The 18132-nt window shown below is 39.6% G+C and overlaps 1 protein-coding gene across 4 annotated transcripts in view; it reads left to right on the top strand.

Annotated features, from left to right (window-relative positions):
- Window positions 1–17276, top strand: part of SLC1A2 (solute carrier family 1 member 2) — a 141595-nt gene extending 124319 nt beyond the window's left edge. For all 4 annotated transcript variants that reach the window (XM_019738525.2, XM_074336208.1, XM_074336209.1 and 1 more), the window contains 2 exons: window positions 3739–3970; window positions 8007–17276. In XM_019738525.2, coding sequence (XP_019594084.2) covers window positions 3739–3970; window positions 8007–8078 — 304 coding nt within the window. In that variant the 3' untranslated portion in view covers window positions 8079–17276. The remainder of the gene's footprint in view (window positions 1–3738; window positions 3971–8006) is intronic.
- Window positions 17277–18132: the final 856 nt, after the last annotated feature.

The following is an 18132-nucleotide window of genomic DNA, read 5'->3' as shown; positions in this document are numbered from 1 at the left end:
CTTAGCCATTTTCATGCTTATGTGCTCCTGCAATCTTTAATGAGCACTTAAGGCAGGCCCAGTGTTCCTCTCATATCATTTAACCCTTACAAACTCCTGTGAGGCTGGGATTAGACCCATTCCATACTTCACGCTCAAGTGAGAAATGATTTACTCAAGGTAAGAGCGTCAGAAGACCTGGGTTAGAGTTTTAGCCCTAAGTTCAGGGTCTTTTCCATCTTGATTTTGGTGTCAAACTTCAGTATGCTTTGATTCTACCCATTATCTGTCTTTCATTTAATCCTGTCCTGATGGCTATTTCCATTGGCCAGAGTTCCTTTTCAAAGTCAAGGAGATATGACAGTATGGAAGAGATATGAATGAGTGAATTTGGGGAAACCTCACCCAGAAATCCTCTCCCCAAAACTTGGTTCAGTGGCTGCTCAGGAGAATAGAGATTTGATATCGAAGAAAGTCAAGGGTTGAGTAAACAAGAGTTTGTAAACTTGTATTACCCATTTGAGTGGGAATGGACTTATTAAACTGAAAAATTCATTAACCCTTGAACATAGAATTTTGTGCTGTTGTCCACATGATGGGGTATGAATGATGGTTGTCCCCAAAGGGGTAAGGAACATATAATGAGTAATCAACCATGGGTCAGGAACTGGTTTTATCTTCCCCCAATCCTATAAAATAGGTATTTTGGCTGCATGAGAAAAATTCTGGTTGAGAAAGTCACCCAGATAACTTAGTAGGTGACTGAGCCAGGTTCAAAATTAGCTGCATGGCACCAGGTAGTTTGCATCATGTGGCAGACAGTGAATTCTGCAGTCACACTGCCTGTGTACAAATGTGGTTCTGTGACTTCACTAGAATGTGTGACTTTGGGAAGCCACTTAATCTCTCTGGGGCTCAGTATTTTCTCTTAAATGTGGATAATCGTACTTATGGAGTTGTGGTGAGCATTAAATAAGGTAATATCTATAAAGCGTATTCCTATCATATTAAATGTGATATAAATATCAGCTACCATCATCACCACCACCACCACCACCACCACCACCTTTGAATGCTCTAATTGCTGATAAGGCAGATTCTTCTAATTCATGAGATAAATGGCTACTTGGAACATTCCTTCTGAAGACTTTAGCACCCTTTAGAGTTTAACAATTGGTCAAGGGTGTAGGGTGTGTAACTCATAACACATGCCAGGAGGGATTGAAAGTATAGTTGAAAAAATGAATGAACTAATCAGAAACAGTCTCAGAGACATAGAGGAAAAACTGAGGGTTGCTAGATGGGAGGGGGGTGGGGATAAGGGGGAAGGTGAGGGGATTAGAAAGCACAATCGGTAACCACAAGATTGCCACAGGGATACGAAAGTCAATTTGGGAAATGTAATCAATAATGTTGTAAAGATTTTGTAGGGTATCCAATGGACACTTGTGTTATTAGGGAGTCCACCTCAGGGATGATGTAGATGCCTGATCACTGCCCTGTACACCTGAAGCTGAATAATAATGAATGTCAACTATAATTACATATATATATATATATATATATATATATATATATATATATATATATATATATATTCATATAGATGTATATAATTATAGTTGACATTCATATATATATATATATATATATATATATATATATCCACAAAAAGTGGAGTACAGCATTAGGAATAGAGACAGTGGAAATGTAACAGCTGTACGCAATGTCAGAGAGGTAGTAGATTGGGGGAGGGGGGTTATCACTTTGTGAGGGATATAAATGATCAATGTCTAACTATTACAGTGTTTTGTACACATGAAACTAATAAAAAATAAATAAAAAGAAAAAACAAAACAAAAAAAGAAAGTACAGTTGAAAAGCAGCAAAATAGACTATGGCTATGTATATGGTGGACAAATAACTCAGCTGATGAGTTGGAAATGCTGCCAAAGGAACTGTCCTATAAACAGAGTTAATGTTTCCAGGGGGAGATAGTAGCTTAACCAGGCATGTTTGGATGTTGTACCTAGGAGCTGCCAAAAATATATTGGAATTGACTTGATAAAATTCATAGTAATTTTAAAAGTATACATCAAGTAATAATTAATGTTTTGTGAGTACTTACTAAATGTCTGGAGCTGCTAGCACTTTGTTACCTTATTTAATCTTCACAACAACCCTTATGTAGTAGACATTTTTATTATTCCCATTTTATAGATGAGGCAACTGAGGCTTACAAATGTTAAGTCTGATCAGAGTTATCCCTTTATCCAGGTAAGGGGAAGAGCTAACATTTGAATGGAGGTGAGACTGCCTCTAGAGTCCATGCTTGTTCTTAACTATGATCAGCTGTTCCTTCCCATACCCTTGGGCTTTCTAGCAGTTTCCACAAGTGCCTGATTTTGTGAATGACCTCAAGACCCAATCTTCAGTCAAGTACACCCTGAGGCAGATTCTCCAAAGGAGAAGGGAGGAGAAGAGAATTCTCAGGTGGAGAGATGCCCCTGAGAGTTGAAGTCAGGCTCTGATTTGTGTTGTTTTGTGAACAGAATCTTCCCAATTGAAACCAGAAGGACAGCTGGCTCGCAAGCTCCTTGCAAGGGAGCCAGGCAGGCCAGACGCCTTCTAGTACTGCTTCATTACTGCTATTCTCTAATGAGAAATAGATTTGATAATAGAAACTAGAATTTATTTTAAGCCTTTGTTCCAAGAACCAATTAAGGTTTCTACTTTGACTTGAACTAATTCTAGTATCCTTATATTTTTTCAAATTGAAGGCTAGAGTGTCCTGGACTAAGATGTCTCAGCATCATCTTTACCGAAAATCCTTCCGCGTGTGTGTGTGTGTGTGAGTGTGTGTGTGTGTGGTTTTCCAGCATCCGTCTCTTTAGGACTTTGATTATCTCATCAGCATGGTCAAAAGGACTCTTCATACTGTTTTGAAAGATGAGAGAACACAGCTTACTTTTAAGAACTTAATTAGTTTTGCTGGTGCTGACCTTCTAACAGGAAGAGTTATCAACCACCCTATTTTGTCAAATCAGAATTTGAAAAACAAGATTTGAGGAAGGATTTTTCTTAATACCTTAATCAAGAGGCACTCTGGAAGATTTAATTTTTTTAGGTTAATAAATAAAGACAAAATGCTTTGCTTTTTCTAGGACACATAGTCACTACACATGTTAGTCAAGGAGAAAATTGTGGCTCGTTTCTTACCAACAGTTGCGTCTTTGTATACATGTACGGGGAACTAGGGTGCAGGGGGAAAGGCAGTGTTAGTTTCAATCCTTACAAAAATATCAATGTTCTATTTTGGGAGAATTCACAGGTACTTATTGTTTCCTGTACAATTAATAAATAGAGTGGAAGTAATCTTTACAGTGGAATCTTTGAAGAACAGTTTAAATCAAGAGGAATGGCTGGGCACAGCTAGAGCTTGGGTACTAATTCTGAGATCTGGATGCATTGTTTCCCTCAAATTCTTTCTCCCTTCTTCCTTCTTTATCTTTGCTATTGTTTATGGGGTGCTTACCATTCATCAGACAATTTTCTAAGCTATTCACATGTTTTCTTATTTAATTTTCACACAAGCTTAAGGAATTCAAGGCTCATGAAGGTTAACTAGCTTGCCCCAGATCAGGCAGAGGGAAAGATAGAGCCAGAAGTCAGCCTTAAGTCTCTGGTTCTAGACCCGGAACTCTTAGCCACCATAGCATTCTGCTTCCTCACTAAATGTTTTCTGTTCTTTGTCCCCAGGGATAGAATGAGAACTTCAGTCAATGTTGTGGGTGACTCTTTTGGGGCTGGGATTGTCTATCACCTCTCCAAGTCTGAGCTGGATAACATTGACTCCCAGCATCGAGTGCATGAAGATATTGAAATGACCAAGACTCAGTCCATTTACGATGACATGAAGAACCACAGGGAAAGCAACTCTAATCAGTGTGTCTATGCCGCACACAACTCTGTCATAGTAGATGAGTGCAAGGTACTTTTCCCATTCATGGATATTGAGACCTGTATATAATCATGCATGCTCAGTTTCTTAAAACAAACACCAACGCCCTGCATGTATTATTGTCGTATTTATTTTTCTGAAGAATCATGTAACCCAAGCTTCTGTGAGTCTCAGTTCATCTAACTCCGTGTCTAACATGGTTAGAAATCAAAAGGTCTACCAGTGAAAGAGCCAGTCAGTTCCTTCTTTCATCCATATGACGTAAAACAGTCGTTCTGATCCCCCTATCTACCTAGTCCACAAATTTGATTGGTTTTCTTGAATATTTTGCCCAAGAATCCCTGGTCTCTGGGGCTGTGCAGGCATTCAGTGTGACTGCAAAATATTTTATCCCTCAAGTGAAACACCAAGAGAAATACCCAGAATCATTTGATTGATACAGAACAAATATCCCTCCTTGCTGTGTTTCTTTCATGTATTGGTCAAAAATGTGCCCACATTACTGTGCAGGTATCCTTCTCTTATTTTTTGTGGAAAGGTGAGTTTTGACCTGTCAGCCACTTTGCTCCAAAACTGGGGAAACAATTTCAAGGAAAGGTTAACTATCCTTCAGGACAATCATCCATTGATGTCTTTTACAAGACACTGAACTTCACACTCTGCCTGGCAGTACCATCTTTCCTGATGCATGGATGTTCTGGACACTTGTAAGCTGTTAGGTGCTAAGTCTTCAAGCTCCATGGGCTCTGTCTAGCCTTCATTGTAACTAACTTGACGTTGTCAAAGACAGTGTGTCATGACCAGAGTGAAGCAAACTTGGAGAAACCCTGGCAGGTGAGCAGAGTTGGGAGTTGGGTTGCTAGAATGGTTCCAGGCACCAACACAGATTTTGGATACCTTTTTTTGACTCTTGTAGACAAGAGCTCACTTAATAATTAATTTCTTTCTTTCTTATTTCTGGGTCATTCTAAATATACACAACAGTTTCTGCCAGGCAACTAAGGATAACACAGGAGTAATTCTTCATCCTGGATTGCAGTATAGGTCCAGAAGCCACAGCTTTTGTCCATCCTCTCTATATCAAGTGAGGGTGAACCAGGAATCTGATACAAATTAGCGGGGAACCTCACCCATCAAGAGGCAATTATGTAAATTAGTTGAGTCCGTGAAAATGATTCCAATAATAAAAAATTCAGAGGTACCTAAAGGGTATACGCCATTCTCCTAGGAAGTTCATGTTTCCCACATCTAAATGGATATGCTGGATTATTCCCCATTAAAATGTTAGTTTGGGTCAACAAGGGTCAGTATTCCCAAGGAATGGCTTTATTCTGTATTATATTTAATAAGTATTTATTGTGTGCCTTGTGAGGTTTAGTTGAGCACATTCATCTCATTCCTATGACCTCCTATATTTTAATCATTCACCAAGTGTTTATTGAGTGGCCATTATCTGTGAAGCCCTGAATTAGGCATGGGAGGAGGGCAAGGTGACTGTACAATTTTATAGTGGAGATAAGGCTTGGTCCCAATTTACAAGGAAAACATACTAGTATGAAACAAAATGAAATCACGTATTTTTTTTTTTAATTTTGTAATTATATGTCAGAAGAATCCTCGTGGTTAATTGCCTATGTCGTGGCCCTTCTGGAGTGTCTCAAGAGGCTTCTTAACAGCATCGTCTAGGACTGGTTTTGAAGAAGAAGGTGTACAGGCATGGAGACATCTTTAGATTTCAGATGTCATGGATTTTTTTTTTCCTTAAAGGATATTAAGAGTATCAGGAGACATTTGTTTCATTTTTTAAAGCAGAACAATTCAAACCCTAAAAGGAGATGTTTGTCACTGTTCCTATCTGTAGGAAGTAAGCCCATGAAGAGAGATACCATGTCCGCATTTATCACTGCTGTGTCCTAGCACCTAAGCAGTGTCTGGCATGCAGTAGGCACTCTAGAAATATTTGTTGAAGGTATCCTTTTAGCATCTTGACCCTATGCTATCATTCAGAGAATCTTTTTTTTTTTTTTTTTTTTTTTTTTTGCTGCACAGTTCCATAGAGATAGTGGCTCAGTCTCTTTCTATAATTGACTACCCAACCAACTACCTGCAAACTTGTTGGTGAGTTAGCATTTAGATGGTCAAATGGTGAAACTGAACAGGTCATAGAAATGATGAAACGGCCATATTGGTTTAATAACTATTCCAGCGCTTTGCATTTTTTTAGTGAAGTGATTAGGTTCGGCTCAGTGAACTTTCGTTGGGCCTCAGCCTTCACTAGATGAGGCAAATGGACTCTTTTCACTCTAGACCAACTAACTGAGGTGACACTGATGTGTAAAGGAAGCAGCCAGAGCTATGGAGATCAATTTGCACACTTTCCCAGATTATCTGAATCACATTTGTTCATGCCTTGGAACTTCCTTCTGGTTCATTCTTAGTCTCACTGCTGTCTAGAAACTGAGACAGGAGACATCAGTGCTTCCTGGCAGTTCCCTCCCCTTTTTGCTTTTTTATTACCAAGGCGGTTGGAGTAGAGAGGGGTAAAATGGATTGGGAAGTCGAGTCCCGGCTTCCTTTAACCCAGCTGAAAAAGGAAATGCCAAAAAAAAAAAAAAAAAAAAGCTGCTCTCCCAGCTACATTTGAAACACAGGCCCCAGTATTAAAAACAAGCAAACAAACAAACAAACAAACAAACACAATAAGAAAGAAAGACCCCTATCCTCAAGGGCTGTCTGATTTTCGAAAGGCACCACACTGTGATTTATAATTTTGCACAGCTATTGATCTGGTTCATCACTGAAAGCCAGATGGGCACATTCAAGGTCAGAGTGAACAGACAGCTTTCTCCAGGAAGACAGTCTGTTCCTTCCTGGAAGTCTCTCTTGACTGTTCACTGAATGAGAAACAAATTTGCTGCAGCTCTGGTCAAAATTTTAACCACTTTAAGCATTGTTATGTCACGTTGATCTCTCTATTTTCAAACCCTTGCCTTGTAATAGTAGTTTGAAACTTATGTGATAGCTTTTTTATTTTAATCATAGTAACTGCATGTGAAGCAGTCATTGCTTGTTGCATGGTCTTTCTAAAACACTGGGAGCCTGATGGGGATTGGAGGAAAGACTAGTTTTTCTTTTCATTTGCTTGGTTCATGAAGGGCACTTGGTTTTCTGTTCCTAGCATGTTGTGTGTGTTCATAACGCATGCGTTTCACCTCCACTTGGGTAAGAAGATCAGATTTCTTTCAAACATTGCTGCGTTTGTCATGTCTTCATATTCTAATGCTTCCATAAATCCAGTCTCTGCATTATGTGGAATATCAATCGTGGGTTTAAGTTTGCACATGACCTTGAGGACAGAGAGGAAGGTAAGCTAGGAAAACTGTAGAAGTGGAGGGAAAAAAACCTCCCATTCTGTGGAAGGGTTCAGTTTGCTTCGGGGCAGGGAAGCATAATATAGACAGTCTGCTGATTATATTGGATTATTAAATGTCTGCATTGAAGTAATTTCTACATATATGTCACTGATCTCAGGCTTTTAATCCCCCTTTAATTTTTAATTTTAAAACCTGGATAGCTTATTTGGTATACAAACCATCATGATTTCTGATTTCAAAGTTGGACAAGTATAAAATTCACCTGGCCTCTTTGCAACTGAACCTTTCCCATGCATGAGTAGAACTAGCTGCCTAGTTCTGGGTTGTTTTTCTCTCTGTGGTTGTATGGAGTAGCACACGGGCCCTGGTTCTTAAGGACATTATTGTGTGATGGGGCTACGGGTAGTTAGACACCCCCACAACCCTATAAGCACTGTTGAAGTTATCCCCCAAATTGCGAAGTGCCTCTCTAGTCTCTCACTACCCACCAAGGCAAACATGTATTTTTTTAATGTTCACAAGTCAGTGTGGAAAACCAAGACCAGCTCCAAATCAATTTGGGAGGAACGACATTTAAAACTAATATTTAAATCGTGCATTATGACCCAGATCTGGTGCTCTCCACATAACCCCCAGGGTGGTATTCCGGTTCATGGCCTTGTAAGCTGGATGTTGATGATAATTGTTTCCAGGTCACTCTGGCAGCCAACGGGAAGTCGGCAGACTGCAGTGTTGAAGAAGAACTTTGGAAACGTGAAAAATAAGGATATGACTCTCAGCAAATTCTTGCATAAACTCCCCAGCACATCTTATGGTAAAAGAGGATATAAACAAGCTTTCTTTAAAAAGGAAAAAAAAGATACGTCTATTTCTATGTTTACTTACTCTGTTAGCTGAGGCTTAGAGGATCTGTTGTGAGTCAGTGATAGGCATGGTGCTGTGTCTTTGCCAAATAATGCTTCGTAACCATCTAATTTTCTCACCTGTATTATTGTCTGAATGGATGCTGCTGGAGGAATCAGTTTGAATTGAAAACACATTCATGCCAGCTTCCCCTTTCTCTCAAGATGCAGAACCGTGGATGCTCTTTCCCCAGGAGACACGACTAGAGCAGTGTGGTACACTCCAGGGGTGTGGGGTAATGAGCAGACACTCAGTGTGTTATTCCTTCAAGTATTCTCCATGCTTTGCCTTGTTACACACAAAAGATTCTGTTAGAAGCCTCTAGAAGTAATTCTCCTTAAATGTCTCGTAGAGTTTGCCCATGTGTTGATAAAACCAAGTACCTGTCTTTGGGAACTGTGACCATTTATTTCCTGTGTACTCTTGTAGCTAAATGTTTCTAAGGGAGTTGTGGTGGGGGCCACACTCTGAAAGAGCTGACTGTGGAACCCATTGAGTCTCTGCTTGACCCTGTCTAGTCTGTGGAAATTTATTATTGATAATTCAGAGTATGTTTCATAATTGGCTCTAAACTTAATCATGGATGTGAATGTAATTCACATATAACCACTGTATATATTGACAAAAGTAAGGGTGCACAGTCAACATAAATTTTGACTAGATTCAAATATTCAAATTTGTTTATGTTTGGTTTGCATTCACCTGGCATTGTGAAATCATGTCAGATTATTTTGATCTCTGCTTCTCTTTTTTTGTTTCATCCATAAAATTCATGTTTGGGTTTCAAACAAAGACATTTTTGATCTCCTAATTATTTTAATCATACTCTCATCCAACTAGCAGGCCTAACCATTTTACTTTCCTGACACATGGAGAACAGTTGTGTTGGCTGTGCCTCTTTTTAATACTGTTTCTTGATAAAAACAAAAGACTGTCATTTATCTAATATGTAGAAAGCTTTTTGTTATATCATATCAAAGCACAAAAAGCCGATAACAGGACACAGTTTGAAGCAGAGCCAACCTTCCTCCCTAGGCTTCTCTGTGGATAGGACCAGAAAACAAACGTGTGCAAAAATCCTGGAAAGGTGACATTCCTATCGCAAGGTCAAGGCAGCCATGAAACCATGAAGTGGGGACAAAAGATGGCTCTACACAGCTCACAGATGAAAACCGTTCAAGGCTGTGATCATTTAGGGGAATAAATAATAGAATTGGAGTAGCACCATGTATCTCATGCTGTAGACACCCAATGAATCCTGAAAGATTGATTAGGCAAGCTACATTTTCCAGTGTCTTCACTACCATTTTCTATGGAATAATCCACAGGATTTTCCTAAGGTTGTGGGCTTTGGGAGTTTGCTGAGAACTTGAACATGAATCATGGAGAAATAAAGCACATTTGACCCTAAAGAGTATATAGAACCATGGTCCATGCATGGGAGTAAGGTGGTCATCTGAGGCCAGCAGGTGGATGCTGAGATACTCATGAATAGTCATATGGTCCAAATTCTCTAAGGAGGGGATGTTTATCAACATCACATACCTTTTACCACCTATTCCTTGAGACTTTTCCAAATCAGACACCTTTGGGACATACAAGATACATGAGATTCCAATTGTTTTTTGTCTCTTAAAATCCTAGTTATTTTTGGATAAGGATCACTATGGAACAGTATTAAGCAGATTTTTTGCTCTTTTAAAAAAGGGCGTTGGTCTTCATTTTCACTAGGTGGATAGTTAACGGGGTGACCAGGATGTGCTGGAATGAAGTTGTGCAAAATAAATCCTTTTAACAGATACTGTGGACCCAGGGGCCAGTTCCTGGATTCAGCTGGGGAACTGCGGAGGGCTGTCTGTCTGTAAGTGGTGCTCCCAAGAGCTTTTTTATGGTGAGGAGAAGTATCTAGGCGAGGCATGTAGGAGCTTGTGGTTTGGGCTGTTTAGGGTCAGCTTAGCACTTGGGCACGCTGACGTGTTTCTTGAAGGAGTGGTCTCGGGATCATCTTCCCAAGACTCTGCCTAAACAGCTTCACACTTTGCTTTGTCTTCAGCTTTTTCCTAGTGACTCAGCTTGTAACTATAGAAGGGGACAGTGCGTTCAGAAGAAACAAAGTGCACAGCTTAACAAAGCAGGTTTTTCTGGTTTGAAACTGCAGTAAGTTCCATGAGAATATACTTAGGAGATCACACTTATCTGGGTTTAACTGATCATTATTACAAATAAACACTTTCTCAGATTCAAGACAAGTCTGAAAATCCAGGATGCATGTAGAGCTGACATAGGACTGTGTCCTCTCATTTTTTTAGGCCTCATTCTTCTCATTCCGTGCCCATGGGGGCTTTCCTTGCCCAGTACATGTGCCATAAACAGAACAAATAGACCCAGATTATACCTCTAATAACTTTTTCTAAACAGGATATGTATGATCTGTCAGTTATATGCATAGATTTATATTAATAGGTCCAACACATATGTAAATGCTTGTAATCATCCATTAATATTTGATGACACATAAATGTTATATTTATGTAGCGACGTGGCAGGCCAGATACATACACTGCATCCTCTAAAGTCTGAAATTCAAGGCTTTGGCAACACTATTCTGTTATAGACTCATTCATTCTTTTTAGGAATCCGAATTGTTTCAGAAGAAAACCAACTAAGCAGACTTTAGTCCTTCCCTAGCTCATTTTGGCCCATTGGAAAACCCAAGTGGAATCATCATTAGATTACCTACTTACAATTCAAAAGATTAAATCCAGTCAGTGAGAAGAATGGCTTATCTCTCAAGGTGAGGTTTTATCTTACATCTTTGAGGGTGTGCTTCCCATGCAAAGAACATCAGAGAATCAAGGCAATCATCTAGGTCGCATAGATCCTCTGTATAGGATTCAGGTGATGATATCTGAGGCAGGTAGCTATCAGATTCAATTCTTTACTTGCTATTCACTGTGGAAACATAGTCTATAATCTCATTTCCTACAGAAGCTACCGTGTCCTGTATAAGGAAAATGTTTCTCTTTTCTAGCTGCTAGTTAGCCTGGATGTTCGTGAAAGCCTAAAGGATACCAAAATGCCTAGCTCCTGGATTTAGACTGCTGGGAAGCTGAGAAAGACTTAGGAAAAATACAGTTCTCAGGCGATGTACTCCTGGCAGATAATGCCAGGAATCCCATGAGCGGTTGATTAGAGGGTCTCAGGTCATTTCCACCATGTATGGAGAAGTATGTCATTTTCAAGTGTATTGAAAGTCAAGAAGCCCTTTCAGAGTTGGGTGACTCATCTGCTGGGTCTCCGAAAGGAAACCCAATCCTGCCATATTTTTGCAAATACCACGTTTCCCTATGTTCTCACTAGCAGAAGTTAGGGTACAATATTTCACTTTGATCAGAATCAAGGCTTCTGCCTGTGCCATATTTTCCCATGAATTCCCCATAGGTATGCACAAGCTCAGAGAGAGTTCTCCACCGTTCAGACTCTGCTCAACAAGTCTCAGCAGCTCTTGCCTGAGTTGATGACTGAAAGCTCTCAGCAGTTACACCCCATGGAGGTAGGTAGCTCGTCCTACTTCCTGCTTTTAAACTCTCAGGGCCAAGCAGTTGTCTGGGTTGCTGGTTTTGCTGTGCTTATTCCCCAAATGAATTCATTCCAAGACAAGAAAAAGGACCAAATGGGATTTTACAGTTATTGTAATGCTTGTTCTTTGAATACGAATAGTGGGACCTGGGAGCCTAGGCAGATTAAGTTAAAGCACAGAGCCTGAAGGGATTCTGAAGTGAGAGGTTTATAAATCTAGTTGTCAGAGAAGATTAGTGGTCTCTGTATCTGTGGTAATTCGTGATAAAACCTAGAAGAAAGGCCACTGAGTGCCAACCTCGGCAGGTTGCACTATAGTCAGATTGTTCTTGGGTGAAATGAGTTGAAACCTGCTCATGCAACATTTGCTTTATTATTTTCCCGAAAAGGAAAACCCAATTCCCCACTCTTCCTCCTGCTTTCTTTTTATTCCACTTACCAGGCTGCTGCTTAAGAGACAGTTTTGTAAACGACCATACAAGTTGAGTGCAAGGGTTTGACTTAGACCCTGTCAGTGTTTAGCTGTATAACTTAGACAACTCACTTTATACCCAAGCTTCATTCCTTCCCATATGTCAAGGCAAGGGGTGGGATTAAATGATTAACCCTCCCCACTTGCAGCCCTAAGAATCCATGATATTATGATCTCTGCTTTAACTTTTTCTTTCCTAAGAGCCTTACTACTATAAAATATTCCTTTATATTTTTAAGTCAAAAGGGCCCACAATAATGACTAATCACTTTGGAGTTTTCTCATCCCCTTTGGGGGAAATTAAATCCAAGCCTCTGTCTTCATTTGATGTTTAACAACAAGCTTGGAAGATGGCCATGTGAATCCACTGTTTGGTGTCTTGGGACGCAGACATACTTTTATACAACTGCTCTTTGCCTCGATTCACTGTCCTAGTAGAAGCAGCGATTCAGCTCAGGGAAAAATGCTGCCAGAGTCACCTGGAGGGGACTGCATGAGTCTACAGCCTTCCTCAAGCTCTTGCATCATTCTTGCTGTAGCAACACAGCCCACTTCGAATACCCAAAACACACAGTTTTCTCCAAACAGTCCTAATTGCCAACCCAGTATGGGAATTTGGGAGCCTTTGGCAAATAAACTTGAGCACTCTTATGAAATTTGGTGCAAGACTTGCACAATCCCAGCAGCTGTCTGTAAATACCTTGCCTCTCTGCCTGTACGCAGACATGCAGCTCCATACAGGGTGAGCCCGGGCCAAGTCCTTTCTCGGGGGACATATACAGGGCTATTTGATTGAATTCATTTTCCAATTTTCCTCTTGGTTTGTTTTCATGGTGGGCATCACATCACAGGTAGAGAGGCTCTACCAGACAAGAATGGAGTTGTGATGGCTATTGCTGCCTTCTTCAATGCCTGAGGAGTTTCTAGGCTGGATAGAATGCATGGGCTGTCTGCAAGGGCCATGCCACCAGCCGTGGCCTTTGAACAACCTCTTGTACTTTCTGCTACTGCTGCAATGGGCCACTGCATGCATCCTTGCTCTTTGTCCAATCTTCTGCTAAATACGGAATGGGTTTGGTATTTATGATGTCGTGAGTAACTTTACTGCCAGAGAAGACTTCAGCTCTTTAGATTTGGGGGAGCAAGATATAAAGCTAGGACTGAAAGGATTGGATTGCCTTTTTTTATTATTATTATTATTTTTTTTTTTTTTTTAATTTTTAGTGCAGAAGAGCTGCAAGAGCAGCCAAAAAAAGACTACTTCTTAGCTGACCCATATAGGAACCTATAGGAAAGAAGAGAAGACTCCAAGTTCTTATCTCATTCACTCTAAATAATATCCTGAATAATTACTGGTCAGTTTTCTTTCCTATGTCCAGCCTTGCTTCATCTTCCTACCTCTGGACCAAGTATCCATTTTGATATTTTAAAAAGTTTTCCTGATTGTTTTATAGGGCCCTTTTGTGCTGAGAATAAAACCTGCCACTGTTTTGCAGAGAATAAAATAGACCCCACCGCTTTGCAGAGCCAGCCCTTGACCTAGAGCGTGGGTAGCCACAAGTCTCCAGTTCTTCTGGAGACACCCCCAATTCCTGGGTGAGTGTTGGAACGTAACAGCTGACTGCTCTCCTTGTCATCATCCGCTGTGGAGATGGGGATGATGCAGTTAGCACCTTGCTTCATCTGGGCCTCCATTGCTTCTCATGGCAACCATTGAGGCTGCCTCGAAACAGCCTGCTTCGTTTGGTAGGAGAGAAATTCACACACGAGCCAAGGAAGTTGATCTAGCATGTCTCTGAGGTTTCTCCCTGTGGAATGAACTCTCTGAGATGTAAGATCAGAAAGATTAATGCCTCAGGAGACTTATATTCCTTCCTAGGAACTCATCTAGATCTTTCCACACATCACCTTAACTCCTTTCTCCTTCTCCTGGTAAACCCCAGCATTGTATCTCCCTGCACAGCACAGATCAGATTATCTGGTCACTATAGAGACTTGTATATAAAAAAACTACTTTTGTGAGGATTTTTGTATATTGTTTTTCTATTTGTTTTCTACGGCTTGAGGAGAGAGCTGGCAAACTGTGAATCTAATTTGATTTTGCTGCCAGCAGATATATTTTGGCTTCCCGGTAAGAATCTATGTTCCCAGGGACAATCATTTGCCCTCTGATCAGTATTGCACCCAAGCTCACATGTTTCTTCAGCCCAATCTTACATTCTTTTTAAAACAAATCCCTGGGCTTCTTTGCGATTATTTATAAAAAGCACGAGAAAATGTATTTATAGTCCTGGATGTTATATGTTTAATATTGATTTAGCCTTGAATAATGTTATAGGCTTGTATCTATTCTTCATAAATCATAAAGAACTCAGTGTAGACTGATTTACTCTATTTAGTATCTGTAATTTTGCAGACAGATATTTTTCTTACGGTATTTTCTATATAACCACATACATAGAATTATTACCAATTAGAGCACAAGGAGTTTCTACAGTAATTTAGAGCTATCAGTTGTTTCCTGAGCATACAACCACATTTGAAAAATGTGAGAACCCAGTCCTTTGTGATGCAATGAACAACATGACCATAAAGAACAAGGAATCACTTAAATTCCTTAGCTGGTTAGGATATACACTTAAGCAATTTGTCTTTTTAACTCAAGGAATGGTGCTGGTTTCTTATTTTTGACACCAGGTCTTGTTTTTCCAGCCAAACATTCTAATTTTGTTTTTCTCCAAGAAGATGAAAAATAAGGTGATAATAGTAGGATCAATTTCTATATCAGAATTTCTCATGCCATCCTAATAATTTATGTAAAAATTGGTGTGGAAAACTTTGAATAGCAGAGGTTGAGAGAGAGTGCTAGGAAGCAAATCAGAAAAGGTTTGTCACAGTTCATTCTTGCCAAGCAAATTGATAGTAAATGTCACATTGTTATATGAATTGAGCACATACTTAAAAAAAAAACAAAAAACATTATTAGTACCAGCTATGAAACAATACTGTACCACTGGGGCTGGAGGTGGGGACTTAAAGTCACACTGACATTGTTTAGAAGTAGCCCAGGTAAATTCTGTCCTCAGGTGAGTAAGAATCTATGTCATTTCCCCAAAAGGCAAATCAATAGCCTCCTCAAAGATAAGAGGAGTCCTTCTTCTGCCAAACACACTTTCTGATATGGTTGTAGGGCTAGTATTTTTGCCATGTTTTAAGACATACTTGGTTACATAAAAAGTGTACTGGGATGTATTTGAAACTTCTCCTCATTAAGCAAATAAATTAGAAGTTCCCTCAACTGGCAATGATTGTATCTGTGATTTTCAAGTACAGATAGCTGTCAAAGCATGAAGTTCTTGTGTATAAACGGTAACACTTGGTTCACGCATGAAGAACAGTGCCTAAGCACTTGTGTAGCTATGATGTAGGTATCTATGTGTAATTTCAGTGAAATGGTGCATAGATGTAATTTAATTTAAATGTTATTTTTGGCTGTTCATCTAAATGTAGTAGACTTGTTCATTGGTGTTTTGAAAACTCTTCTTTTCCTTCTTAGATAGCTAGTAGTGAATCATTTCTCCTCTTTCTTAATGTGATTTGGGGATGTAGATCAGTGAAGAACTTATCTAGCAATCCTTTGTACTGATGATTGTTTGAAAGTCTGCGTGTGTCCAGTATCTTTGTAAATATGCAATTCAGAGCAAGGGAGGGTTGGATGTGGGTCATGATTCTCACTGAAAGGTCATTTGACATGGGTATAATGCACGGCAAATGCAACTGTGAAACTTTTGATTGTCTAGGCTTAAGTAGGTTTAGAATGAGGACATTTATCTATAGCCCTCCTCGGCTTGGTGGATTGGACTTAGAGAGATAAAAAGTTAATCTGCTTCTGTGCATGTTAGCATCATGTCCTTAGGTAAGTGTCTGCCTCTCTGATTGCCAAATACTGATCATGATGCTCTTGACTGGAAGGTTCTGAAGAGTCTTGCCCCACTTGGTTTCTTGAGTCAGGGTACAGGAAAGATGATAGACTAACTACCATGCAGTCTAACCCCACAAAAGCACAGTTCTAGTAGTAAACTGCACAGGTGTCTGTAGAAAGATAGGGCACTAGAAGCTCAGGAATGGTCAGTGTACAGCTTTGGGGTTGCTGAAAGGCAACTGATAAAGCACAGATCCCACTTATGTGAAGGGAGTATGATCTCTAACTAATAGGCTCTGTGTGTATGTTTTGAGTGATTGAAGATGAGATTAACTAATGCAATTACACACTTACCTCCTAAAACACACGTTCTGTCTACTTATCACTAAATAGAATGCTGTGGGGTCTATAGTTCCTGTAACCCCTTTCTTCTCTGCAAGGACAGAGAAGAATGGCCATGTGTAGTTGGAAACATTGAGTGCTCCTCTCTTTTCACAAGAGGAGTAAAGCCTAAAGGATCCCCTGAGGGCACAAAGCACATTAATTTTCAGTGGCTTCTCCAATGATTGGATTGAGGGGAGATTATGGTGGGCAGCCACATTTTTCCTTGAAAATATGGCTTCTTCAACTCCTGTCAAATTCAAGGTAGAAACCTTACTGAAATAAAGCTAGCCTGTAGGCAGGATTTTCTTTGAAGATTCTTGTGTGTCCAGAACAAGATACAAGAATAATTGCTTCCTTCACATTCACAATCCCCATTGGTCTAAAGTCATGTAGCATAGAGCATCTATAGTACATAGTGTTTAAAGACTAATGAATGACAAAATATAAAAACTTCAACTAATTTTTTTGGTTTCTTATATATGGTACTTGGAAATGCCTTGTTGGCAAAGCATATTTTGGGTAGTTGAGATCTTTTGTTTTCATCTTTAGCTTTCTTACAATGTGGACTGATTACTGTAACATTTCATGTGTAAAATAACTGGATATTCTTTATATACTGGAAATAATCTGTGAATCCAATATTTCACTAAGTGTTTTAACTTTTGTATATATATCTCTCATCAATAAATGGATTTCAGTTTCTCTTGGTTGTTGCCTTGCCTTCAATTCCCATTTTAATCTAGTACTGGTTACCTAGTAAGAGTCTCCAGTGTTCCTTTTGGAGACTTTTGAGGATTGAAAACTGCAGTGTCCAAATGAATATCTTCTAAGAAGCCTAAATATAGACTGGAGTCACATCCAATGATCTAGTTAGTAAGTTGGACAAATATGGTGTATAATCAAAATTGTCCCTGTGAATCACCCAGTATGGCCTATCCCCCAAATCTCAGTGTCTTAAAACAACCAAGGTTTATTTCGTATTGACTTGGGGACTTTGCTCCATGCCATCCTCACTGGGAGAGTCTGAGAGAGACTTCATCTTCATGCTTCCGCAGTTGCCAAATACATGAAAAAGGGAACACAGCAACTCTTATATTGACTCTTAAAGCATCCTCCTGAATGTTACCTTACTTCTGCTCACATTTCAATGACCAGAGCAAATCACATAGTTCGACCTAACTTCAAGTGGGCAGGGAAGTTCAGCCTTATTAGGTGCCCAGGCAGAAAACTGGAAATAGTTGGTGAATAGCTCTAATGACTATCAGTCCATAAAAACTCCTTCAATCATTCATAAAGGATAGTATACAAATACATAGTCTTTTAGTAAGTCTAACACAGTAGGTCTTTCTCTAGGATTGGAAAAATTATTGCTACGGAAGTAAGTGGCAAGAATTTAACAGTCATGCTGTAGAAATAAAATATATGGTCTTCAAAAATAAGATCACACTCAGCATAATGAGATTCTCAGGAAATGAAATTATACATATGTTGCTTTTCTCTTGTTGGAGACTGGGTCTCCATTCCTGTATGTTTGTATGAGCTTCCTTATAAGTTATCA

This window comes from Rhinolophus sinicus, linkage group LG06, assembly GCF_036562045.2.
Source record: "Rhinolophus sinicus isolate RSC01 linkage group LG06, ASM3656204v1, whole genome shotgun sequence".
Lineage (NCBI taxonomy): Eukaryota > Metazoa > Chordata > Mammalia > Chiroptera > Rhinolophidae > Rhinolophus > Rhinolophus sinicus.
Note: the sequence above shows the minus strand (reverse complement) of the source record. Positions and strands in the feature narration are given on the sequence as shown.